The sequence below is a fragment of the Balaenoptera ricei genome, chromosome 14, assembly GCF_028023285.1.
Source record: "Balaenoptera ricei isolate mBalRic1 chromosome 14, mBalRic1.hap2, whole genome shotgun sequence".
Lineage (NCBI taxonomy): Eukaryota > Metazoa > Chordata > Mammalia > Artiodactyla > Balaenopteridae > Balaenoptera > Balaenoptera ricei.
Window position 1 is genome coordinate 25,426,854 of NC_082652.1, and position 26,230 is coordinate 25,453,083.

A 26,230-nucleotide genomic window follows, 5' to 3' on the forward strand; every position below is an offset into this window, starting at 1 on the left:
AAGCGCCAAGTCCTAACCACTGGACCGCCAGGAATTCCCATATCTTTCTGTTATTGATTTGCAGCTCAGTTTTCCTGCAATCAGTGGGTAGTTACAAAAAGCCCTATAACTCATGTCACAGTCGATGAACTATAGTACACAAGCTTGAGAACAAGATAAGAATGTTCACTATAACCACTGCAGTACAACAAAACACCTGGAATAGCCAAGATAATTTTCAACACCAAAGCTGGAGAACTTAAACTCCCAGATATCTGTATTAGGATTCTCCAGAGAAACGCAACCAATAGGATATAGAGGGATACATGAGGAGGTATGTTATGGGAATTGGCTTATGTTAAGTTCCACCATATGCTGCCTGCAAACTGGAGAACCAGGAAAGCCAGTGATATAACTCAGTCCAAATCTGAAAGCCCAAGAACCAGGAGCTTTGATGTCCAAAGGAGAGATGGATGTCCCTTCCTTCTCCTTTGTTCTCTTAGGGATGAACCCACATCCCATCTTAGGGACCATCCACATTCTCTTGGATGATGCCCACCCACATTGCTGAGGATTTATATTTTTACTCAGTCTACTGATTCAAATGCTAATCTCTTCTGAAAACACCCTCACAGACATACCCAGGAATAATGTTTACCTAGCTATCTGAGCATCCCTTAGCCCAATCAAGTCGATAAAAAAAATTAACCATCACACAAACTTAGGCAGAGCCCCAGTAATTAAGAGCTATAATAATTGTGGCATTAGCACAAGACTAGAGCACTGGACAAATGGAATGGAGTCCAGAAATACATATACAGCCATCTACCTGATTTACACAGAGCTTCCACCGCAATACAGTGGCGTGGTCTTTTTAGTAAATGGTGGTTGATTTGAATACACATATGAAAAAATTAACATTGATACCTTGATTTATCACACCATAAATTAAAAAAAATACATTTGAGCTAGATCAGACCTAACTGTGAAAAGCTATATCGTAAAATTTCCAGAAGAAAACATGAGAGGAATATGTTCTTGGCAGACAATTTCTTAAACAGAACATTCCATGAAGCACCACTCTTTGTACATATGTACACCCATGAAATCACCATCGAGGCCAAGATAAGGGACGTTTTCAGGGTCCCAGAAGTTCCCTAATGCCCTTCCCAGTTGACAGTCTATAGTTTTGTTTTGTTTTTTAAGAGGAGGAGCAAGACTTGAATAGGCACTTAATAAAAGAGGGTAATATTCAAGTGGCCAATAAGCATGTGAAAAAAAAATTCTCAAAATCATTACTCATCAGGGAAATGCAGATGAAACTACAGTGCGATACCACTACAACGTCAAGAGAATAGCACTAATTGTTACTGAACAAAACTTGAGTCTGCTAGCCCGAGCTCAGTAAAGCAAATCTACTGACACCATGTTGTGATGAAGGAAAGTACTGCGTTTCTTGCAAGGCGTCCAAAACGGGACCAAGCAAGAACAGGCAGCTCATGCTCAAAAGACCCAAACTCTGGGATGGCTTTCAGGGAAGGGTTTTTAAAGACAACGTGAGGGAGAGGGTGGCAGGGTGTGTGATCGGCTCATGCACAATTCTTATGACCATTGGTTGGTGGTGAGGTAACCAGGTTGTATTTCAGTAGTCAACATCATCAACCTTCTGGTTCCAGCTGGTCTGGGGGTCTACATGCTGGTGGGCAGCATACAGTTAACTTCTTCTGTCTTCTGGGGGTTTTAGTTTCTGCAAAACAACTCAAGGATATGGCTCAGGATATTATCTGTAGCCCCTGAGGAGAAATTAAAGATCCTTGACTTTGTTTTATGGCTAAACTATTATTGTTTTGTCTTGCTTGCTTGATTGTTTTATTTTGTTTCTGCATTTTCTCAGTTCTCTAATTAAATTCGCTCTTTGGAACATGGGGAAAGCCTAGGACCTAAAGCTTTTCTACAAATAAGAGACAGGGACATGGGGGTGGGGGGTCTGTCCCTGGGAAGGCCCTGCAGGGTCCTGCTCAGTTATATATTGAAAAGGACTGACAGTACCAAGTGTTGGAGCTGTAGAAATGGAATTCACAGTATTGTTGGTGGGAATACACATTGTTTCAATCACTTTGAAAAAGTGTCTGGCCGTATCTACACACTAGAAAGCTAAATCTATGCAGTTTCAGAACTTCTCATATCTATATTTAGACATATAGATATAGATATCTTAAAGAAATTACTATGAAAGACAGACACACACTCATAGCAGCTTTATGCAAAATAGCAAAATTATGAGCCTCAAAGTTCAGGAACAATAAAATGGATACATAAAACTGTGCCATATTCATTCAAGGGAATTCTACTCAGCAATGAAAAAGAATGTGCCACAGCGACACACAACAAGAACGTATCTCACTTATTTAAAAGAAAACAAAGACCAGACCAAAAAAAATCTATTGTGTTATTCTATTTACTTAAAATTTAGAAACAGGAAAAACGAATCCCTGGTGGTTGAAGTCAGAAAAGTGGTTACTTTGGGGAGGAGAGGGTGGCTGGGAAGGAGCATGGAGACTTCGGAGTTACTTGACAGTGGAGAGATGAAGCAGATACAATCTCAGTCACTGTAAAGCCAGACAGGCGCTGACACTGTTTGCTGGCATCTATGAGCCACTACGTACAGCTGACCTAGCCTCAATTCAGCTTTTTGGGATTTCTGCAGGTGGGTAGAACATAATTTTTAGCCAGAACCCCTGCTGCAATACGTCTGGAATATCTCGTGTTCATAGCCATCCTCTTGGTAGTTTTTTCAGGTGACACTTGGGATTCAGTGTTGGTCACAATCATGGATGCTGCCTCTCTTGGTCCCGGTTGAACTGAAGTTCGGATCTTGACCTCTGTTTCAGGAGGCAACCCTTCCAGTTGCTCTGGCTTTTTAAATGGTTGATGATTCTTGGTTTGGTGCTCCATTTTCTCCTTCAAAGTCAAAAACTGTAGCCGGCACTTGGAACATTGAAAGACCCTCTTGTTCCAGTGCCTCCAAGCATGATTTACGTAGGATGTCACCACTTTGAAAATTCTGAGGCAAAACAGACAAAGCAAACTGTTCGTGTTTTCATGCCATGTTCTGAAATGTGCTTCCACATCAGCAAAGGCTGACGATCTGTAATTGCAAACCTGGCACACGTAGGGCATTTCGCCAGGTTTATGATTGACCTTCATGTGCTGTAAGAGAACCTGATCTGTTTCAAAGGACAATTCACAGATTTTACAGACCGAAGAGGGCTCCTGGGAAGTGTGGACACTTTCAATGTGACACTGCAGCTGGAAGGGGGTGGGAAACTGGCGGTGGCAGTGCCGGCAGGTGGTGTGGATTTCCCAGCCGTCATCCCTCTGCTTCTCAAATTCCAAATGGTTCTTCACGTGGGTCATAAACTTGACATTTTTTAGAACTTTCAAGCAGCTGAGGCATTTGAAGGTTGTGTGGGTCTTCCATTCTGGCTGCCTGTCTCCTGGGTGCCGTCCATAGTAAAAATCATCAAGTAACATGATCAGATTTCCTTTCTTGGGATCAACAGTCTTGTTTTGACTTGCTAGACTCAAAAAGTCTGTTTTTGCCAGCCTTTCCAAGCTACATGCTCCATCTGGATCCATAACATGGTAACGTGCCTGGTTATATGCATGAGCCCATGGAAATGATGCCCCACTGTGAACATGGCTTGATGAAGTCGGGACACCTTCCGGGGTCATACTCGTGTTCTTTGTAGAAAGGATACCTGGAGAGGCCATAGCTGAGGCCTGTCCCCCTGGGATTCCATGGCTGACTTTAAGTCTTTTGGGATTCCCACTGTATATATTCATATCTGAAGTGGGACATCGCTTTGAATCACGAGGACTTTTATCCTTGCCTCTTACTGAGAATGCAGCTCCAGGTAGACAATGAGGCCACGGAGAGAGCAAATCTGAGGAATTGTGAAGCACGACTTGCAGAGAGCTCATTTTATAATCAGGTTTAGACGAAGGCTCAAAAATAATAGGACTATCTACATCTCCCCATTCAGATTGAAATGCCGGTGAAATGGCTGCTGGCTTTGACATCGGGGTCCTGCAATTTGCAGGCTGCAATGTGCAAGTGGTATCTTGACTCACGTGACCCTTCTTTCTTGTTGAGGATGAGTCCCTGGTCACTCTGTTCAAAATGTTAGAAATGACCGGCTTTGAATTTGAAATCACTCTGACAAAGAGGGTTTCAGCATCTTCATTAACATGCTCCACTCCAACGAAGATCACCTCAGCACTGTCCTCGTCCTCGTCTCTGGGTTTGGACCCTCCCATCTTCTTCTCTGGTCGTTCTGGGGCTTGTGCTTCCTCACACAGAAAGACGTGTGCCATTTTACAATCGCTTTTTGCTTGAAGTGGTCCCTTCTTCTACTGCTTTCTTTTGGCAAACTCCCACCTAAAGGCAACCACATGATATGGTCAGTACAGTTGTCCCCCCAGATCCGAGTTTTCGCTCTCTGGGGTTTCAGTTAACTCTCGGTTGCTAACTGAAAATATTAAATGGAAAATTCCAGAAATAAATAACTCATAAGTTTTAAATTGCACACCATTCTGAGGAGTGTGGTGGGAGTCTCACACCGTCCTGCTTCCTCCCACCTGGGACACTCGGTTATCAGATTGTCAAGGTATCACAGTGCTTGTGTCCAAGTCATCCTTATTTTACTTAATAATGACCCCAAAGCACAAGCAGAGTGATGCTGGCAATTCAGATATGCCAGAGAGAATCCATAAAATGCTACCTTTAGGTAAAAAGGCAAAAGTTCTCAGTTTGATTAAAAAAAAAAGAAAAAAAATTGTACGCTGATGTTGCTAAGGTCTATGGTAAGAATGAATCTTCTATCTGTGAAATTGTGAAGAAGGAAACAAATCCATGCTCGTATTGCTGTCACATTTCAAACTGCAAAAGTTATGGCCTCGGGCTTCCCTGGTGGCGCAGTGGTTGAGAGTCTGCCTGCCAATGCAGGGGACACGGGTTCGAGCCCTGGTCTGGGAAGATCCCACATGCCGCGGAGCGACTAGGCCCGTGAGCCACAATTGCTGAGCCTGCGCGTCTGGAGCCTGTGCTCTGCAACAAGAGAGGCCGCGATAGTGAGAGGCCTGTGCACCGCGATGAAGAGTGGCCCCCGCTTGCCGCAACTAGAGAAAGCCCTCGCACAGAAACGAAGACCCAACACAGCCATTAAATTAATTAATTAATTAATTAATTAATTAATTTAAAAAAAGTTATGGCCTCAGTGCATGGTAAGTGCTTAGCTGAGATGGAAGAAACATTAAATTAGTACAATAATATTTTTGACACAGAGACCACATTCACAAAACTTTTATAACAGTGTATTGTTATAATTGTTCTATTTTATTCTTAGTTACTGTTGTCAATCTCTTACTGTGCTTTTATAAATTAAACTGCATCGTAGGTATGTTTGCATAGGAAAAGACATTGTGTATATAGGGTTTGATACTATCCATGGCAGCAGACATCCACTGAGGGTCGTGGAACGCATCCCCCCCTCCCCATCGTGGATAAGGGGGGACTATTGTATTTATTTCAAAAGACAAAATTGGTGCCTTATTTAATCATCAGCTGAAACATTGAGATAACTATTAACACCCTTATTTTATATGTGAGGAAATAGGCTCAAACCCAGTTAAGTGACATGATAATTTTAAACTTACCTCTCCAGCCCCCAGGCCCCACTTTTGCCTTATCTCCCCACGGCGGCCCCAATGCTCCCATTAAACTCTGCAGGAGAGCTGGCATGCACCCTTTTGCTTATAGATCTCCAACCTCACTCAGAAATGCCAACCAACATGAAATGTCTAAAAGAGCCCTAGGCTATCGCCCGGGGTGCCCCTCCCTCCCTCCACTCTGTGAGTCTGGAAGGCACCAGACCCTGTACACCGATCAAAAAAAATTTTTTTTTGGTTGCACTGCGTGGCATGCCGGATCTTAGTTCACCGACCAGGAATGGAACCCTCGTCTCCTGCAGTGGAATTCTTAACCATTGGACCGTCAGGGAAGGCCCCGGATCAAAAAAATTTTTTTAATTCCAGAAAGATCTTAAAAGTAAAACTTGAAGTTGCCTCGTGCTGGCAACTATATATATAGCATTACACTGTACTTAGAACTATTTACACAGCATCAACATTGTATTAGGTATTATAATGAATCCAGAGATGATTTAAAGCATATGGGAGGATCTACTTAGTTTATATGCAAATACTACACCATTTTATATAAGGGACTCGGGCATCCATGGCTTTTGGTATCTTCGGGGTGGGGAGTTCTGGATCCAATCTCCCATGGATACCGAGGAAGGACGGTACTTTCTCAGGACTTCTGTTGCTCCCTCTGCCTTGGATGCTTTCTCAGGTACCCGCATCCCAGCTCCTGACCTGCTTCAGGTCCACAGTTTCTCTGCAAGGCTTCCCTGACCACACTTTCAAAAATCACAGCCTCCCCCAACTCACATGCCATATTCACCTCCGAAGCTATTTTTCAACAGCCTTTATCACCTGCCTAACACACAAGTATAAAACACATCTTGCTTCTTTTCTGTCTCCACCCACTAGACTATGAGCTACATACATGAGGGCAGGGAGTTGTGTTTTGTTCACTGCTGTATTCTTTGTTTCTAGAGCAACATCTGGCATACTGTCAATGCTACATGTTTGCTACATAAATATAAAGTAACTGTTACTAATATGATCATTTACCTGTACAATAGGCCAGAACCCACTAATTCCAGGCTCCCCAAGCACTTACACTTGATCTTAGCCAAAAGGCTGAGAAGTGATTTTCCAAGCATTTAATTAAATCCAAATCCTAATCATTTAACACCATCATACAAGGGAGAAAATCAGCCTGTATGTAGTTGGGTGTGGGGAGGGGTGGTTATTGAAATAAAAGTTTTGTAATGTAGTTCTCTCCCTACAATAGATTTGCTGATAGCTTCCATGCCATTAACACGTTCATTGACACTAAGGGACATTCTAATGTTGACATTTGACCATTTCTGTTATCTTGCATTTCATCAGTAGCATTTCATAAGTTTGTTTGGCTGTATATATATATATATATTTTTTTTTATAGTGGTATCAGAAATAATGTATCTTACAGTTGATGGCATCTTAGATTCAATGAAAAATTCTATTTCTTTTCATAAGCTGAATCCAGCCTGCTAAATTTACTTCACAAGGCACTAATGGGATGCTAGCTGCATTCTATAGGCAAATGGTTTAAACAGGGATTGGCAAATTGGCTTGCCCCCTGTTGTGTTTTTTTTTTTGCCAGCCACCAAGCTAAGAATGGTTTTTATATTTTTTAAGATTTTTTTTTTAACTTTTAAGAATATATTTAATTTTTTTACTTTTTTTTTAATTTGGGGGATAAAAACAAAGGAATATTTTGTGACATGTGAAAATTATATGATATTCAAATTTCAGTGCCCACAAATAAAGTTTACTGGAACACAGCCACGATCACTTGCTGTTGCTGGAGGCTGTTTTGCACTACTAGGGCAGAGTCAAGCCACTGCAAGAGACCACATGGCCCTTAATGCCTAGTTACTATCTAGCCCTTTACAGAGAAAGTTTGCAGACTCATGGCTTCAGAGAACAAAATGGAGCATACCAAACTCCGTAGCTCACCAGCTCCTGAAGTCCAGATGATTCAGTGCACTCTGAGCCCCAACGAAGGGTGAAGCTGGAACGTCCTGGTCTCCATATCCAGGAGAGACTTCTCTCAAGTTCAGCAGCGCTACTTCCTGAGTCCTGTGTCAGTGGAACTCCTACCTGGCTCTCCTCAGTGAGGCTGAATCAGAAGATTCCATGCCTTTTAAAGTCCATTATAATCCAATCCCTAGCATCCAAACAGGGCTCCAATCATGTTCCTGAACCAGTTTATCCTGATTGGATATTCAGCTAGAAACCTTTCATCCAAATTGCCAGGGAAAGGAAAGAATGTGGGTGGGGCTTCAGGGCCAGGCCCAGAAGCTGCCTTCCTGGTCCCCATGGCAGGAGTCCCCACTCCTCTCTCTGGCGTCCACAGCCTCACCACCTCATCTCTAATTTACCTGCATTTTAAGCTATTGGGGGTCAGCAGGGGCAGGGGAATGTGGTCCACACAGATATTCCAACAGAACCCAGGCTGAGGTCAGGAACCTGAAAGGACAGAGGTCCTTTTCCAATGCCAGAAAATTCTCCATCTGCAGAGAGCAAAACCCTGCTCTCCTCCTGTCCCTGGGGGATCCAGGGGGCAGGGCTCACTCCCAAGTGGTCTGCACTTGAAGACTCAGCACCCATGGGACTCCCGGGGTCCTCATTGTAGGTTTTCAGGCTGAAGCCCAGGAGCTTTTTCTAAGCAGGGGCTCGTTCTTTCTTAAACCAGTTCCAGGGGTGACAGCTCATACCCTGGTCTCCCTCCCTCTCCCCTCCTCCCTCCCTCCTCCTCCTTCACTCTCCCTTCCCTCCTCACCACCTAGATTATATCGGAAAATTTCCCTCCCACTGCCTTCACAGCCCTCTGCATACAGATTCTTGGGGATAGGGAGGGCTTCTAACAACTCCTCACTGGCAAGAATTATTTGTATTTCCACTCATTCTAATGCAACAGAGTCACTGAATTAGAACAAAAATGAAGTTCACTAATGAAAGCATACTAAAGTGCCATAACCTGATATAACATCAAAAATACCTTTCTGGGACTTCCCTGGCGGTCCAGTGGTTAAGACCTCTCGCTTCCACTTCAGGGGGTGCGTGTTTGATCCCTGGTTGGGGAACTAAGGTCCCACACATCACGCAGCGCAGCAAAACAAACAAACAAAAACCTTTCTTATCAAATCAACATGCTGTACACCTTAACTGTACACCATGTATGTTGATTATATCTCTCTGAAGCTGGAAAAATAAGTATAAATGATCTGACCATTAGAAAGAGCTCATTTTATACTTTTTAAAATGGATGGTGGTGAGTATCAAAACCCTATGCTATTTACATTCTTTTGGATATGTTTAAAAGCATGATAGTAACAGTTTTATTTCCTTTTTTTTTTTTTTTTTTGGCCATGCTGCACGGCTTCCTGCAGGATCTTAGTTCCCTGACCAGGGATTGAACCCTGGCCCTTGGCAGTAAAAGCGCCACCAGTTTTATTTACTTAAAGGGCCTATTTTTATTGTATGCCAGAAGCTACATCCATTGCAGTGTTTACACTTATGATGAAAACATTTTTGATGTCAACTTAAAAATTTGCAAAAACTTAGGGGAAAAGAAGGAAAACTTTTGCAAAAACTTAGGGGAAAAGAAGGAAAACTTCGACTACTTAATACGTTTATAAAGATTGCTCAAATCTCAGAATCACCTGGGACATTGTGAAACGTACAGATTCCAGGACTGGATCTCACACCTGGGAAACTCAAATTACCAGGGCAGGGGCCTGGGAATCTGAATGTTCAATGTTTGCCCCATTTGATTCTGAAGTGAAGGGTGGCCCAAGGTGTAAAATCCTCCAATACTTTGGGAAACATTGATCTCTCCTATGATTAAAATACCCACGAGTCCACTCCTTCAAGGGAGCCTGAGGATGGGTTGAGGGTCAGGAATTCATTTCTCTTTCATTTGACACACTGAGCACCTGCCTTGGGATGAGCATGTTATTGGTGACTCAACAAACCAATCAGGGACTTCCCTGGTGGTCCAGTGGTTAAGACTTCGCACTCCCAATGCAGGGGGCCCGGGTTCGATCCCTGGTCAGGCAACTAGATCCCGCATGCCAAAACTAAAAAAAAACAAAAAAGAAACATCCCGCATGCTGCAACTAAGACCCGGCACAGCCAAGTAAATGAATGAATGAATGAATGAATGAATGAATATTAAAAAAATAATAATAATAAACCAATCAGAGGCTGGAGCTTGAGCTGGGTGCCTGCCCCTCCCCCTCAGAGATTCTAGGACCCCCACCTGGGATATGTAAGCAAAGCCCAGAGATCAGGATTCAGTTCAGGCTGCATTTTGAATCACCTGGACTGTGCTTCTTAACCCTCAGTGAATCTAAGGAATCACCTACGTGGTCTTGTGAAAATGCACATTCTGGTCCAGCAGTTCTGGGTAGAGTCTAAGAGTCTGAGTTTCTCACAAGCTCCATGTGATGCCCAGGCCACTTGGCCAAGGACCAAATATTAAACAGTAAATACAAGGGAGCTACTGAAAAGTACTTATGTCCTGGTTGATTCTGCCCATCTTACTCCAAACCAACAGAATCAGTATCTTCAGAAATGGGACCAGTGAGTCTGTATTATTAGAGGTCCCAGGTCTTTCTAAGGAGCAGGTGGGGTACAAATCCCCTGCTTCAGATGATGACAGCACCTGTGCAGCATTCACCAGGTGAATCACCCCTACCTTCACCCCCTGTTTTGGGCTTCATTGTGTCCTGCAAAATTCATATGTTGAATTCCTAACCCCCAGCACTTCAGAATGTAACCATATTTGGAGATAATACCTTTAAAGAGGTGATTAAGTTAAAACGAGGTTATTAGGGTGGCCCCTAATCCGATCTGATGGGTCTCTGTATAAAAAGAGGGAGGCGAATTCCCTGGCGGTCCAGTGGTTGGGGCTCCATGCTTTCACTGCCGAGGGCCTGGGTTCAATCCCTGGTTGGGGAACTAAGATCCCAGAAGCCACGCAACGTGGCAAAAAGGGAATTGGGACACACAAGACATCAGGGATGCTTGGACATAGAGGAACACAGGGACACAGCAAGAACACTCTCTCCATCTGCACGCCAAGGAGAGAGGCCTCAGGAGAAACCACCCTGCCAACACTTTGATCTTGGACTTCTAGCCTCCAGAACTGGGAGAAAATAATTTCCTGTTGTTTAAGCTCTCCCCGACCCCCAGTCTGTGGTATTTGTTGTGGCCGCCCTAGCACTTTTACGCACTCTTTAGATCAGGAGCCCGTGGAGAGGGCTCACCTCAGGTATAGGTAGGAGGTATGCAGGTGATAGCTCAGCTCCCAGGTGACTGCCGGCCATCAACAAATGCCCAACCACCCTGATTTTCCAGGAAGCAACCTGCTCCTCTTGTGGATTACTTCCTGAAGACCACTGCTGCTAGGGGCCGCACTCAATTCTCTTTCTGGCCCCAACTCTTTTACTTCTCTCTCTAGACTGTGATGGACAGAACCTTGAGGACAGAGCGAGTCCCATTCTCATACCATCCTGAATGTGAGGGGAAGTATCTGTTTTGGCCAAGAAAAGGAAGAAAAACAAACCACAGCTGTATAACAATACTCTGGGACGTCCCTGGCGGTCCAGTGGTTAAGACTCCGCGCTTCCACAGCAGGGGACGTGGGTTCGATCCCTGGTCCGGGAACTAAGATCCCACATGCCGCACGGAGGGGCAGAAAAAAAAAAAAAAAGGAAATGACCTGTTCTAACCTTTCCTTCCATGGACAGCCCCATGGCCAAGTCCAGCCCAGGCCCAGTGCTGTGGAGACAGCTCCCTGGGACTTGTGGTCATGATAGTGGAGTGATATGTGGTCAGCCTGATTATCTACCAACAGGGCTGGGCATCTCACACCATCTTAGAACTTTGTACCCAGGAAGAGATCAGGCCCTCAGGACCACAGGCTGTGCCTCCTGACATGCAGACCAGGGCTGTGTGAAAAGTGGACTCTACTTTACGATGTGGCCCAGGAAGCACACCTGTTCCTGTTCCAGATGGCCAGCCTCTACCCCTTCCTCCGCCTCCAGGGGAGAGCTTGGCTCTACCATTGCTCTCCAAGCTTTTTCCTCTTTCACGCTCCCTGGGAGAGCTTTATCTCAAGAGATTAGGGCTTTCATAGTCAGTGGCAGAGCCTCCGGCTTCCTGCTGTTTCTGCTCTCAGCTCTCAGCTCTGAGTTAAATGTCAGGGGGTGGCAGAGAGGGACCAAAAGGCAAGGGACCGGGACACATTAAAAAATGGAATCAGTGGTGACTTACACCACCTGCTTACCCAAAGCAAGGTGATGTTAATTTCCAGGGCCTTCTTAGATGAAAATTTCGGTGGCCCATGCTAGCCACAAAAAGGGTCTAGTGGGAGCCCCCAACTCTAAGGGGTACCCCTAAGGAAGGGGACTTGGTCACAGAAAAGTGCTCTGATGGGCAAGGGGAATTAGTTAAAACCTTAGCTCTGCCAGGTTGTCAGAGAACCAGGATTCGGGGGAAATTCTGTCTTTACCACATGGATTAAGGTAAAAACTCCAAATTACAGATGAATCATGCCAAGGAGAAAAATGTCAAGTTACATCTAACGCTGAAATCCTGAAATCAGATGTGACTTTTTTTTTTTTTTTGACAATTGAGAATAGATTTTGGTCAGCCTTTGAATAAAAATCATGTACAAGTTTTTATTAATTTAAAAACAAAACAAAATAAAACCTGCGGGGATATTAGTGGCATAAAAGCACAGTTAGACAATGGATCCAGGGATAATGTATTGTCCCTTAGAAACTCCTTTTTTTTTTTGGCTGAGCTCTGTGGCTTGAAGGATCTTAGTTCCCCAACCAGGGATTGAACCCCTGCCCCCTGCAGTGGAAGCGCAAAGTCCTAACCACTGGGCCACCAGGGAATTCTCAGAAACTACTTTTCAATTAAAAATCATACTTATGCAGAGTTAACAATAAAATCTAACCACACAAAAGAGCATTCACCCACTGTACAGCAAGTCTCACTCCTGCCCCAGACCACAGGTATCTCTCTCTGTTCCCGAAATAAACTGTTGTTGAGAATTTCTCAAGTGTCCTTCCTTGCATGTTTTCCTCATCCACAAGCACACACCCCTCTTCCCCTGCTTTTATGTAAATGGTGTATATTATTTGCATACTCCGCAAATTTAAGTTGTGTTTTATTAACATAATTTTACTGAGTGATTTTAACTTGGATGGGGAGAAATCGATCAGGGAGTTGGATGATTATTGTCATTTGATTTCAAATGATCAGAAGCAAACAAGAATGCATCTTCTGTGGAGTATGTGAGGGAAGGACCACAAAGGGAGGCATGAGATGCTTCGTGAACACAAAGGGATGGGTGCCCCAAATTCAAAGGTCGAAGCAACTTACAGATAAATGTCAGAGAGTACTCTTTGGACATATCTGTGTTTTCTGGTTGTATGTTTCTACTAGAAAAGATCCAAGCCTTTTCCAATGGTGGCTTAAAATGCCACTAGGTCCTATCTTTACCCTGAAAAACGACTGAGTCACTGAAAACCTCACCGGAAGCGGGAGATATTGTTGGGAATAATAATACCAATAACAGCAATTAATGTTTATTTAGCACTGACGATGAGCCAGGCCCTGTTCCTGGAGCTCTATGTCTTTTATTCCATTTAATCAAAGTTATGGGACTTCCCTGGTGGCATATTGGTTAAGAATCCACCTGCCAATGCAGGGGACACCGGTTCGATCCCTGGTCTGGGAAGATCCCACATGCCGCGCCACAACTACTGAGTCTGCGCTCTAGAGCCCACAAGCCACAAGTACTAAGCCCGCGTGCCACAGCTACTGAAGCCCGCATGCCTAGAGCCCGTGCTCCACAACAAGAGAAGCCACCACAATGAGAAGCCTGCGCACTGCATTGAAGGGTAGCTGCAACTAGAGAAATCCTGCCCGCAGCAATGAAGACCCAATGAAGCCAAAAATTAATTAATTAATTTTAAAAAAAAGTTATGAGAAGGTGTGTATATATTATTATCATATCTAATTATTACAATATGATATACTATAGTACAGATTTTTTTTCATGGAAAGACATTTTCTTTTAAATACTGCAGTGTGTACATGTCAATTCCAAACTCCCAATCTATCCCTCCCCCCAATCCTTCCCCCCTCCCGGTAACCATAAGCTCGTTCTCCAAGTCTGTGAGTCTCTTTCTGTTTTGTAAATAAGTGCATTTGTATCTTTTTATTTTTAGATTCTGCATATAAGCGATATCATATGATATTTGTCTTTCTCTGTCTGACTTATTTCACTTAGTATGATAATCTCCAGGTCCATCCATGTTGCTGCAAATGGCATTATTTTATTTTTTTTAATGGCCGAGTAATATTCCATTGTATATATGTACTACATCTTCTTTATCCACTTCTCTGTTGATGGACATTTAAGTTGTTTCCATGTCTTGGCTATTGTAAACAGCACTGCAATAAACATTAGGGTGCATGTATCCTTTAGAACCATGTTTTTCACTGGATATATGCCCAAGAGTGGGATTGCTGGATCATAAGGTAGCTCTATTTTTAGGTTGTTTTTTTTTTTTAGCATCTTTATTGGAGTACAATTGCTTTACAGTGTTGTGTTACTTTCTGTTGTATAACAAAGTGAATCAGCTATATGTATACATATATCCCCATATCCCCTCCCTCTTGAGCCTCCCTCCCACCCTCCCTATCCCACCCCTCTAGGTGGTCACAAAGCACCGAGCTGATCTCCCTGTGCTATGCAGCTGCTTCCCACTAGCTATCTATTTTACATTTGGTAGTGTATATATGTTAATGCTGCTTTCTCACTTAATCCCAGCTTACCCTTCTCCCTCCCCGTGTCTTAAAGTCCATTCTCTACATCTGTGTCTTTATTCCTGTCCTGCCCCTAGGTTCATCAGAACCATTTTTTTTAGATTCCATATATATGTGTTAGCATACGGTATTTGTTTTTCTCTTTCTGACTTACTTCACTCTGTATGACAGACTCTAGTTCCATCCACCTCACTACAAATAACTCAATTTCGTTTCTTTTTATGGCTGAGTAATATTCCATTGTATATATGTGCCACATCTTCTTTATCCATTCATCTGTCAGTGGACACTTAGGTTGCTTCCATGTCCTGGCTATTGTAAATAGAGCTGCAATTAACACTGTGGTACATGACTCTTTTTAAATTATGGTTTTCTCAGGGTATATGCCCAGTAGTGGGATTGCTGGGTCATATGGTAGTTCTATTTTTAGTTTTTTAAGGACCTCCATACTGTTCTCCATAGTGGCTGTATTAATTTACGTTCCCACCAACAGTGCAAGAGGGTTCCCTTTTCTCCACACCCTCTCCAGCATTTATTGTTTGCAGATTTTTTGATGATGGCCATTCTGACTGGTGTGAGGTGATACCTCATTGTAGTTTTGATTTGCATTTCTCTAACAATTAGTGATATTGAGCATCTTTTCATGTGCCTCTTGGCCATCTGAGATGTTAAGAAACTTGCTCACAATCACAAAATAAATCACATCCCAGGCCTGGACCTTGGCAATGGGTCTATAGATCCTGAACTCTTAATCCCTCACGTGCACCTCTCTTTCAATAAAGTCTCAAGTGTCCGGGGTCTGCCAGACATGATGCCAGGTTCTGGAGCACAGAAGTAAATGGTAACTACCTCCCTGGATTGTTATGACTATTAAATAAAATAATGCATGCAAATAACTTTGTACTATTGTGAAACTCAGCCTTCAAGATGGCCCTTGATGATCCCTGCACCCTGGTCTTCACACCCTTGTATTGTGACCTCTCACAAGGAGCAGGGCACCAGCAGGATACTGTGGAGTGCTAGTGTGTGATTTCCAAGATTAGATCACAATGGATATTCTGCCTTGCTCTCTTGAATCACCCGCTCTGGTGGAAGCCAGCCAGCAGCCATGTCATGGGAACACTCCAGCAGCCCTCTGGGGAAGTCCACGTGGGGAGGCACTGAGGCCTCCAGCCAAAAGCCAAGGGAGAGAGCCATCCTGGGGGAGGATTCTCCAGCACAAGTCAAGTCTGTCAAGTCTTCAGACGAATAAGCCGATTAAGCCAGTAATTTGAGTCGACCCTCATAAGAGACTCTGAGCCAGAAACACCCGGCTAAGCCACAGTAACTGTGCAGCAGGAAACAGTTATTGTTTTAAGCCCCTACGTTTTGGGATCATTTATTTTGTAGCCACATCATTGGCCATGGGGGGTAAACTCAACCTCCAGCCCCTCTCTCCTCCCTGGAGGTCACCACCCCCCAGCCTTAGGTGCTTTCCTGAAGTCACTTCATTAACATAACAAAAGACACCTTGATCACTCTCATCACTTAGGTAATGCCAAAGGTTTTAGGAGACAGTCAGATTTCATCTCTGTCCTGAACCGTTTTGGTCCATTTAAGGGATTGCGTGGAAGCACTTCTCTACCCGTCAACTAAAACACTGGGGGAACTGAGCTGGAAGAAAGAAGCAAGTGGAGCTGGATCTTCACCAATGAGTTAAGTGAGGAAAATATGGGTCCATCTCCTCAAAGGAAGATAAGATATTGAATAGCCTGTGGACTAGAACAAAGCCATGCAGGTGCCCACTGGGGTCATGAGTGTGGGGAGTATGTAGAGGTCAGACCCCGGGCCCCACCGGGCACTTGTGCATCTCACACGAAACCCACTCTGGCACTTTTGGGTCCACATGGCACCCACCACTGCATTTCTGCAGTTCAAAGTTTCCCACGACACAGACTCAGCGTCTCCAACTCCCCTCCAACTTCGTGTCAGCTGCAAAGTCTAGGCGATTTCTCTCAGAACCTAGTTGTATAAGCCCCTTTATTAGTACCTCATTGTTGTTTTGATTTGCATTTCTCTAATAATTAGTGATGTTGGGCATCTTTTCATGTACCTATCGGCCATCTGTATGTCTTCTTTGGAGAAATGTCTATTTAGGTCTTCTGCTCATTTTTCGATTGGGTTTTTTTTTTTTTGGTTATTGAATTGTAGGAGCTGTTTGTATATTTGGGAAATTAAGCCCTTGTTGTTCGCATCATTTGCAAATATTTTCTCCCAGTCCGTAGGCTGTCTTTTCGTTGTGTTTACGGTTTCCTTTGCTGTGCAAAAGCTTTGCTGTGCAATAAGTTTGATTAGGCCCCATTTGTTTTTATTTTTATTTCTATTGCTTTGGGAGACTGACCTAAGAAAACATTGGTACGAGACTTATGTCAGAGAATGTTTTGTGTGGCCTTTTTTTTTTGTCCGCGCTGCACAGTTTGCAGGATCTTAGTTCCCAGACCAGGGATGGAATCCAGGCCAAGGCAGTGAAAGCGCCCAGTCCTAATCACTGGACTGCCAGGGAACTCCCATGTCAGGCCTTCTTTTGGTCTTGTTTCTGCCTGTGGCTGTTTCCCTGTGTTAGATTGCTCTCTGGCTCTTTTCTATTCAGCTTCACCCCTCTCACATCTTATCCCTCAGCTGCCCTAATCCCACTGCCTGTCCGACGTGCAGCTGGGGCTGCTCCTGGGTAAATGGTTACTTCCAATCATCCCACCCTATGTGCCATACTCTCCCTGCCTGCTTCCCAGCAGCTGGAGACCCCGCTCGCCCCCACCCCCGACAGGGCCTCCATCCACATGGCCCCCGGACCCCTGGGCCCCCAGCAGTCACTACCTCCCCATGCCCCATCCTTACGGATGAGCTTCCTCTCCAGCCAAACGACTTTCAGAACCTCACTGCATTGATAGCATATGCCTCTTTGAACATATTGACAAAATCTAAATTCTGAACAAAGACTCTTGTAAGATTTCTTTCTCAAGTGTGGTCTCTGGGCCAAATAAAGTCCCAAGTGCAGGGCACCCTGCTTGAGAAGCAAGAGGCAGTGTTCACTTTTGTTTTTCTTCCTTTACTTGCATCGGGCAGCTAATAATCACCACTGTCCTATATGGGGCCATCCATGACCGGGGCAAGTGCCTTCCATAGGTTAGCCCTGTGGGTGACCTCACTGCAACGTCATGAGGCCAGTGTTATTATTTGTTTTGCGGCTGAGGAATCTGGCACTGAGATCACACGATCTCTGCCTCTGTTCTTCCTCATGGAGAATCTGCTCGTCCTGTATACTTTTCCTCATATCCCAGAGGTGCCAGTTCCCGTTCCGGAAGATATGCTCTGTAACTTAGGGATGCTTGGGGATGCTGAGACTGGGTGCGCACTGGGGAAAAGTAAGAGAGATCTTTTCCTGACCCCCTTTTTCCCAGCACACCATCACTTATACAGATTTCTGCATTCTCTCTCCTTTCAGAAATGGCAAAGCATGTCCACAAGCCGAGGGGTCCATTTCTTGTTCTTTCTTACAGGGCATAGGGTAGGGGGCTGGAAGGGATGGGGCAGAAGAAAAGAGGGTGCCTGCTAGGGGAAGAAGATAGAGAAGGGCCAGTGGCTGTGTGGCAGGATAAGGGGATTGCTGACAGCTGGCCACACCAGATAGGCGGTGGAGGATGGCTCACGGTCAGGGGACATGCAGACGAGCCCTGCTCTGGCCTTCGTGTGTGGCCTTCTCCCCAGGTCGTGCGTGGGAAGCCAGGTAAGGCAGCCCAGGGCCACGGGGGGGACCCCACTGTATGACATGTCCCCTTTTTTTTTTTTTTTTTTTTGTAAATTTATTTAATTATTTTTGGCTGTGTTGGGTCTTCGTTGCTGCGCGCGGACTCTCTCTAGTTGCGGCGAGCGGGGGCTGCTCTTCATTGCGGTGTACGGGCTTCTCACTGCGGTGGCTTCTCGTTTCAGGGCACGGGCTCTAGGCACGCAGGCATCAGTAGTTGTAGCGTGCAGGCTCAGTAGTTGTGACGCATGGGCTTAGTTGCTCTGCGGCATGCAGGATCTTCCCGGACCAGGGCTCGAACCTGTGTCCCCTGCATTGGCAGGCAGATTCTTAACCACTGCGCCCCCCGGGAAGCCCGTGTCCCTTTCATTTGGATGGGCCGTCTTGGGGGGTCCCACGGGGTGGCCTCACCACACCCCCAAACCAAGTCTGACGTTCACCTGCTCTACCCAAGTGCTCCCAAGACCTGGCGTGGGTTTGTTCTCTCTTGGGACCCAGAATCCAGGGCATCTCACTGGCTCAGAGCTGGATTATCACCTCCTTGATAGGGAAGAAGGGGGGGTCTTCCTGGAAGAAGGGTATTCTCACCCTGGTGTGACCTACCTCTGCACAAAATGATGAACTCTTTTCAATGTGGGAAAAGAATAGTAAACAAATGTTATTTGTCTATGTGAGCTTACTATTATTCTGCTAGGATGAATTAAGATGTTTTTATAGGACACAACTAATTGAATTCAAGGGGCTGGACGCAGTGGGAAGGAGGTTATGGGCTGGTGAGTCCCAGAGGCTCCAGATGGTCTGTGGGTGGATTTTCCCCTCAGGACTCGGGGCCTGACTTTGCACATTGAAGCCCTATCCTGGCACCACCCAGGGCCAGGGATGGAGGCTGTGTATCTGCTGGATCCACTGGGGAGGGTGCTAGAGTCCAGGGCCTGCGTGGAGTCAGCAGCGAGGGTCCCTTGGAAGAATGTTCCCTCCAGTGGTGCTCATTATTGGACACTTAGTACGTTCCAGGCCCTGATGATGCACCTTGTGTGCAATGATAGACTGAACAGCCACAGAAGTGAGGAGGTAACAGATGATCCAGAAACAAGACCAAAGGGAGGGAGAAATGGTGCTGTTAACTCTTGAGGCCGAACCTCGTCCAGCCTAGGGTGCCTGGGCCTCACACACGCTGACTTCTTATTTAATCACTAACAGGAGATTCCTGAGGTTTAAATGGGAGAATCACAGTCACAGATCACAGTGAACACCAGGTGATTGACACTGAGGTTCCCTTTATTTCTGACCATTTCTTTATAACCATCCACACAGGGATAACACCCCCATCTACTTCTCAAGCCTGAATCCCCCTCTAGAAATTCAGATTCACATTTCTAAATCTATAGGATGCATCTCCCCGAAGATCCCATCAACCCCCAAGTCACCATCCCCCCGGCCTGCTCTGAATCACCTTTCCTTTTCCCGCTAACAATGAACAACTGTCTGAAACTATAGCTTGTGTTTCTTCAAGATGCGCTGAGGTCTGAGCGGCAGTGCCCGCATGCCAGGACAAAGCCTGCGGCTCGTTCGCTGGGCTAGGCGGCCATGTAACAGGGGCACAGGATGGGCTCTGGGTTGTAGAAGGTCCTGTCGCCACAGTGCGGACACGGGTTGGCGCTGAACCAGAACACGCTGGGCTGCCCCAACTCCCGCAGCATCTGCTTGAGCCGGGCGTGCAGGTGCGCCAGGCGGCCCAGGTGGAGGGTGCCGCGCACGTCCTCGTAGCTCTCCAAGGGCGCGGGGTACAGCACGTGGCTCAGGTTGCTCAGCCCCGCGGTGTGGCGCAGCAGGCTCTCCAGCACAGCCATCGAGATGGGGTTGCCGCAGAAGCTGAAGGTGGTGAGCTGGGAGCAGTGGCTCAGGGCGGGCAGGAGGGCGCTGAACTGGGAGTCCATGATGCCACACTCGTCCAGGTCCAGGTCCTGGAGGGTGGCCGAGGCCTTCTCGATCAGGACCCGGAGGGGCTCAGAGCTTATGCTGGTCAGGTTGACCCCGCTAAGGCCCAGATCCTTCAGCTGGCTGACGCTCGGGCACTGCGACAGATGCATCAGGTCTGACTCCGAAATCAGGCAGTTGGTAATCGACAAGGTCTCCAGGGGGTTCTTCAGACACCTGGAGAGAGACAGAGCAGTCAGCCCCGGGAGGATGGAGGTGGTGGGCGGAGGGATGTGGGGTGGCCCAGGCCTCAAGGGAAGAGAACCCCATTGCACCAGATCCCAGTCTTCCGGAGGATGCTGCATGGTCAAAGGAGAGGTGTCAGGTCAGCCCAAGGTTGAGCGGGGTCCTTCCCCATCCCTTCTCTGCCGTGTGACGGGGTCAAGGGAAGGAATCCTCAACTGCTCCCTGTGCTCACCCGTCAAGTGGGGGACGACGTACCCCTGCCAGGTGTTGTGAGCACAGGTAAGGTAACAATGGCAGGTGCCCACCGGGGAGCCTGACACCATGTCCCAAGCGAGAGAGGGGATCAGCAAACTACAGTATTGGGAGACATGACCTAAACTGCTTTCAACTCGGGCTTCCTTCCTGCCACCTCCTGGACCCCATCATCCGTTTTTCTGTTCCCAGTGAGGGTACTGGGATCTGTGCTTAAAGGGCTAAGCCAGGCAAGGTCTGGCAACGTCCAGAGGGGTCCAGCCGGCAGGGGCTAACTCTAGTCACTGTATCAGCCACAAACCATCCCTCACTTTCCACAACTCTTTTTTTTTTTTTTTGTCCTTGTTGAATGAACACATTTATTCCTAATGCTTTGAGTCTGCAGTTGCCAGAAAGGAAATCAATCCAACTCTTTCACACAAATAAATCAGGCTGCATTCTCTCATCTTTCATCATTGTGTTCCAGGTAAAGCTATGATTCTATTTTAAGAATGAAAAACAAATTTCTAGAAGAAGTAATTTGTTACTGAAGAACTCCTATGTAATCAGAATCCTTAGAAGCAAATAATAATTGTAATTTGGACTCGAGATTGGAACCACTTCAATAATGATACTCATTTGATTTTTTGTTTCTCTTCTCTGGACTACTTAGGAGCAATAACTGCTTAATGTCCTGATGGACTCCACAATTCTTCACTCCTGCTCCCTCCCCGTCATCTCCAGAATCACCCATTTCCCACATCACACCTCACCTGAGGCCTAAAGCAACCCGGGACAGACAGGAAAGTGGGATAGGTGGGAGGGACAGGCTCATGTGGACCAACTGCTCAGCACAGAGCTTCCGATTTGAAACCTCACGTTGGATGGGCTTTCCCCTGGTCAATGTCCTCCTTGCTTAGTATTTTCCATCATCTCAGCTTAGACATCACTCTCTCAGGAAGAATTCCCAAAGCCACCCTCACCTGGCCCAAAGCCCCCAAGATGCAGATTCCCAGCAAAGAGCCCCCTTTGACAGGCATCTAACTGAGGCCACACCTCTGACCCTAACCTGGGAGGCTATATGACAAGATGCCAGGGGACGGAGTGGCGGCATCGTGTGGACCTCTGAGTGGCCCGTGCACCCTGGCACCATCCATGGCAGGCAGACGGTAGACAGACACCCCATGGGTAATGAAACGAGAGGGGCCTGCCCTGGTCTGCAGAGAGACAGCACCACGCCTCACCTGAGCACCTGGTCCAGGCGGCCCTCAAGGAAGGAGATGGAGTCCAGGTAGAGCTCCTGCAGGTGCTGCAGGCTGAGAAACTGGGCGGTGAGCTGGCTGATACAGTGCTCCTCCTTGCCGGAGGCGGCGTGCGGCATCATGTGGATGTGGGAGAGGAGCAGCCGGCGCAGGTTGACCATCTGGCCCAGATGTGGCGCAAACCTGCCCAGGGTGGCCAGCTTCCAGGTGCAGTTCACCTCCAGGTCCTGGACAGAGTCGAGCTGCACCAGCTTCAGGATCTTCCTCATGTTCTGCATCGGCATGGCGAAGATCCTCAGCTTCTGACAGCACAGGCGGAGTGAGCCCCTCCTCTGCTTGACCTTCTTCAGGAGGTAGCTGAGGGGCGGGTCAGGGGTGCCCTCCTTGAGGTACAGGTCTATGAGCACCTCCACGGGGGCGCAGGTCTGCTTCGGCCACGCCCTTGCACCTTCCACCCGGCGCCTCTTCCTCATGGGCTGGGCCGCCTCAGGCTCCAGCAGCGAGCACACACCAGCCCTGGTGCCGGACCACACGGTCCAGAAGTCCTGGTGGGCGTTCCGGCGCAAATCCAGCACCTGCAGCTTCCACCGCCTGCGGGACAACGGGAGACACGCTGAGCCGTGCGGAGACCCACGGGGACCAGGACCGCATGGCTCAGAACCCAGGCAAGGGTGCGACACCCCAGACACCAGCTGCTCCTCGAGCTTCCGGGGCCCCTCCTGGTCCCCACTTTAAGTGCCATGAGGAGAGGGTGGGCCCACGTGCCTTTTGTCACCTCTGCACCTTAAGTAGCCCTGCACGCCCAAAAGCCTATTCCCAGAGTGGCCCAGCCACGGCCCCAAGGCCTCCCCGTGGCCCCGCACCCTCCCTGACACCAGCTGCGTCTTGCTCAGACCCCCAGGCCCCACCCGCCTGCCGGGTCGCCCTCACCTGGGGCGGACTTCCTGGGCAAGCAGGACGTCCAGGCCATCGATTGCAGCTTGGAAGGTCTCCAGCTGAGGCTTGTGTTCCTTCATCAGGGCCCCCAGCGGGAGGCAGGGGAAGGGCCAGGCCTGCACCATCGCCTTCAGGGCCTGGCTGCGCATCCCGGCAAAGGCCGCGAAGAACAGGGGCGGGAAGAGCTCAGCGGGCAGCTCCTCCAGAGCGGCGATGGCCAAGGCCTCATCCCTCAGCAGGCTCTGGCCGGCCAGTTCCAGGAGTTGCGGCGGGGCCCGGATGCCCATCCTGAAGAATCTGCTCCGTAATGCCTCCTGGAGGGACACCAGAGAGCAAGGGGTGGGTCCTTCTCGGGCCAAGGACGGGCGACCCTGCCGTCCCTCCACCCTCTAGGGGACCCAACGCAGGGCCAAAGACACCCCTCTGGCCACAAAGCCACAGCTCTGGCCCTGCTGGCGCCAGGCCCCAATGACGGGACAAGGTGACCTCTCGCCCCATCCCATATCCACCTGCTGCTGCGTTTAATCCCAGCTCCTCTGACAGGTGGGTACCTAGAAGCCTGACAGCTGACCCCACCCTCTCCGGAGACAAGCTTCTGATTATCACTCAAGGACTGAAAACAACAGGAATAAGGAGTTTAGCCCAACATGGCCTCTTCCTAAACTCCAACAAATAACCCAGATGGGAAAGATGGAGGAGCACCACACAGTGGGTACTGTTACCCCATTTAAAAATCTTTAAATCAGAAACCATAAAGCAGCATGACAGTATTTGATAGCATGTGATGTCAGAGATTAAGAAAAAAAAAAAAAACTGATTCCAAGATGTACCTACGAGTATTATTATTACGATTTAGTTCAGAGGAACAAAGCGCTCACATTTAGAACAAAGCCTCCACTCTTTAAAATATTCCGTGGAATTTTTTTTTATTCCATGGAATTAAAAAAAAAAAACTTTTCATTTCTAAAACGAAAACAAACCAAAAAACCCTTTAAACTAGTAAAAATCACAAAACCATAAATGATATGAACTATAATTACTGGTCACAAACCAAATACATAAAATGTCATCAAAAAATTCCAACTAATTAGATGTCTTACATCAAAAAAAGAAAAAAATACTATTTGGTTAAGAAATACTGTAACTGTCTATAAGAGTGGCATAAACCAGAGCAGAAATCACAACGTTTGGGATTAAGGCAAAACTTCATGTAGAAGCAAAAGCAAAGCCTGCTACTGCAAACGTGTACAGAAGGCGAAGAAAAATTCTCTACAGGACTTTGGCCTGCATGGCCTGTCCTGTGGAGACCCTGGCTGGGGCAGTGGTCAGGGCCCAAGGCCCCAGACGCCAGGGCGGGTGTGGTGCAAGGAGCAATGTGCTCAGGCCTCTGAGTCCCTCCTCTGGCTCCTGAGAAGCCATGATAGGCCTTCCTGGCCGCACTTTTCAGATCCCAGCTGAAATTTCCATTTCCAATTGAAAGCGGAATCTTATTACTAGAAATCCATCCAGCTAACGCTGATTTGACTTTCTCGTTACACACAGATAGGATCCTCTGTCCACTCATGAAAGCGAAAGATAAAAGAAGAAAACCAACCTGAAAGTATACTTGTTGGGGGAGTTCGGGCCACATCAAAATTACCCAAATGTCTGAGTTAAGACAGCTTTGTGCAGACCTAGTGGTGTCACCCCAAAAGAAAAAGAAATATAACAAAAATCCTGAGAATCACACAGTCACTTATACGTAACCTAAAACCGCAAAATGTATGCCCGTTCACGGGGGAACAGAGGTTAACACTGAGGGATGGTGGGTCCTCCAGATTTTGAGGGTTGAGGCTTCCCCAAAGGAGGTCACGTCAAAATTACAACTAGGAGCTGGCTGGGAAGAGGGAGGGGCTGGGCGTTTGTAATGAGACCAAGGAAATTACCCAAGACGAGGTAAAGTGTGTTTTGTTTGGAGGAATTCAGAGACTTTTGTCAGGATGGGCTTGAGAAATTGCCAGCAGGAGTGGCTACGGGGGCACCTGGTGGATCCCTTAAACCCAAGGCAAACCCAAGACTCAATCTTCCTCCCTCTGTCCCTGGAGGCAAAGGGTGTTTCCTCCCGTAAGCGGGGATCTGCAAATTGGCTTGAGACGATGAAATGTAGGCATGTGGGCTGGGAGAGGCCCGAACTGTGCTGGTGGCCAAACCTGGGACACACCTTATTCAGCCTGAAAGCCACTGAGGGGGTCAGGGCTGTGGGCTCTTTGGGCTCTTGGAGGCAGGGAGGGAAATAAACGCGGGGCAAGCACACATATCGGTGTCAGCAAAGGGCTGCAACCAGAAGAGGACTTGCCCTGAGGCTCAGGCGTCCTCTTCCACATCCCAGCCCAGGCTCTGTCCAGCAGCTTCAACCCTCATCATGACCTTCAAAGGCCCCTTCCCAGTGTTTGCGGATAACTTAACATTTCCTCAATCCTAGGAAACAAGTAATGCAAAGCAGCTTCAAAAAGCCCCCCGACCCCTCCCCTAAGGCTTTCCCTTACAGGGATTCTGATGGGAGAGCGCCATTAGGCCCACAAACAAAATTCAAATTTTCTCTTGCTCTGCGTTAAGCACAGCTACGCTAACACCAAACTTCTCCTCAGCGGATGTGAAGTTCTGTTCGGTATTGAAGGGTTTGGGGGCGATGCCCCTGCTGAGCTGGCTCACACGTTGGTTCTGTTGAGGTTTCAGAATACAGGCTGACGGAACCTCTCCACCCCCTGCATTGTGATGCCCCGACAATTCTATTCTGTGGGCGACGCAGCAGCATTCTCTGAAGGATGCTCTCTGGTTTGGTAATTTCCGAGACTGCTTTCTCCAAATTTCTACCGTCCCTATCAGCAGTTTGCCTAAAACAGGGTTAAGCTGGAATGTGCTCTATGGACATTCAACCCCCAGACCATCACCTTGACTGATCTGCTGCAGGAAGTCGAGATTAGTAAGTTAAGCAGAATGTTCCTGATTCTGGAGCAGCCACTGTGTGGTGCTCGCACTTTTCATCCAGCACCTCAAATAACCTTCAGAGAAAAGCTGAAATTCAGTTAGTTTCCTTTTCAGCCTGGTGAGCCGGGGACTTGGCCAGGGGTAGACACTGCCATGCTCCACGCAGGGAGTAACCAGAAGACCCGCTCGGAGGAGGGGTGTGGATGGACCTGCCCCACAGAGCGTTAAGAAGAGATGACTGACTTCACGTGGACCTCGGGGAAACAGGAAATGGCAGACGTCCAAGCCTGGGATGCTTCCATGGGAACCCAGCATCCAGGAG

At 47.2% G+C, this 26,230-nt stretch overlaps 2 protein-coding genes across 2 annotated transcripts; both read right to left on the reverse strand.

Moving 5' to 3' along the window:
- Positions 1–2,663: 2,663 nt before the first annotated feature.
- LOC132347703 (zinc finger protein 280A-like) lies at positions 2,664–4,356 on the reverse strand. Its single transcript, XM_059894458.1, is given in 2 exon segments — positions 2,664–2,693; positions 2,695–4,356. Coding segments are annotated over 2 exon segments (1,692 nt in total).
- A 15,570-nt stretch (positions 4,357–19,926) lies between these two features.
- Positions 19,927–24,574, reverse strand: PRAME (PRAME nuclear receptor transcriptional regulator). Its single transcript, XM_059894679.1, has 4 exons — positions 24,536–24,574; positions 22,936–23,255; positions 21,988–22,596; positions 19,927–20,503 (listed from the first exon to the last, which is right to left on the reverse strand). The coding sequence occupies exons 1-4, from the start codon at positions 24,569–24,571 to the stop codon at positions 19,927–19,929; spliced, it is 1,542 nt and encodes a 513-aa protein (XP_059750662.1). The 5' UTR covers positions 24,572–24,574.
- Positions 24,575–26,230: the final 1,656 nt, after the last annotated feature.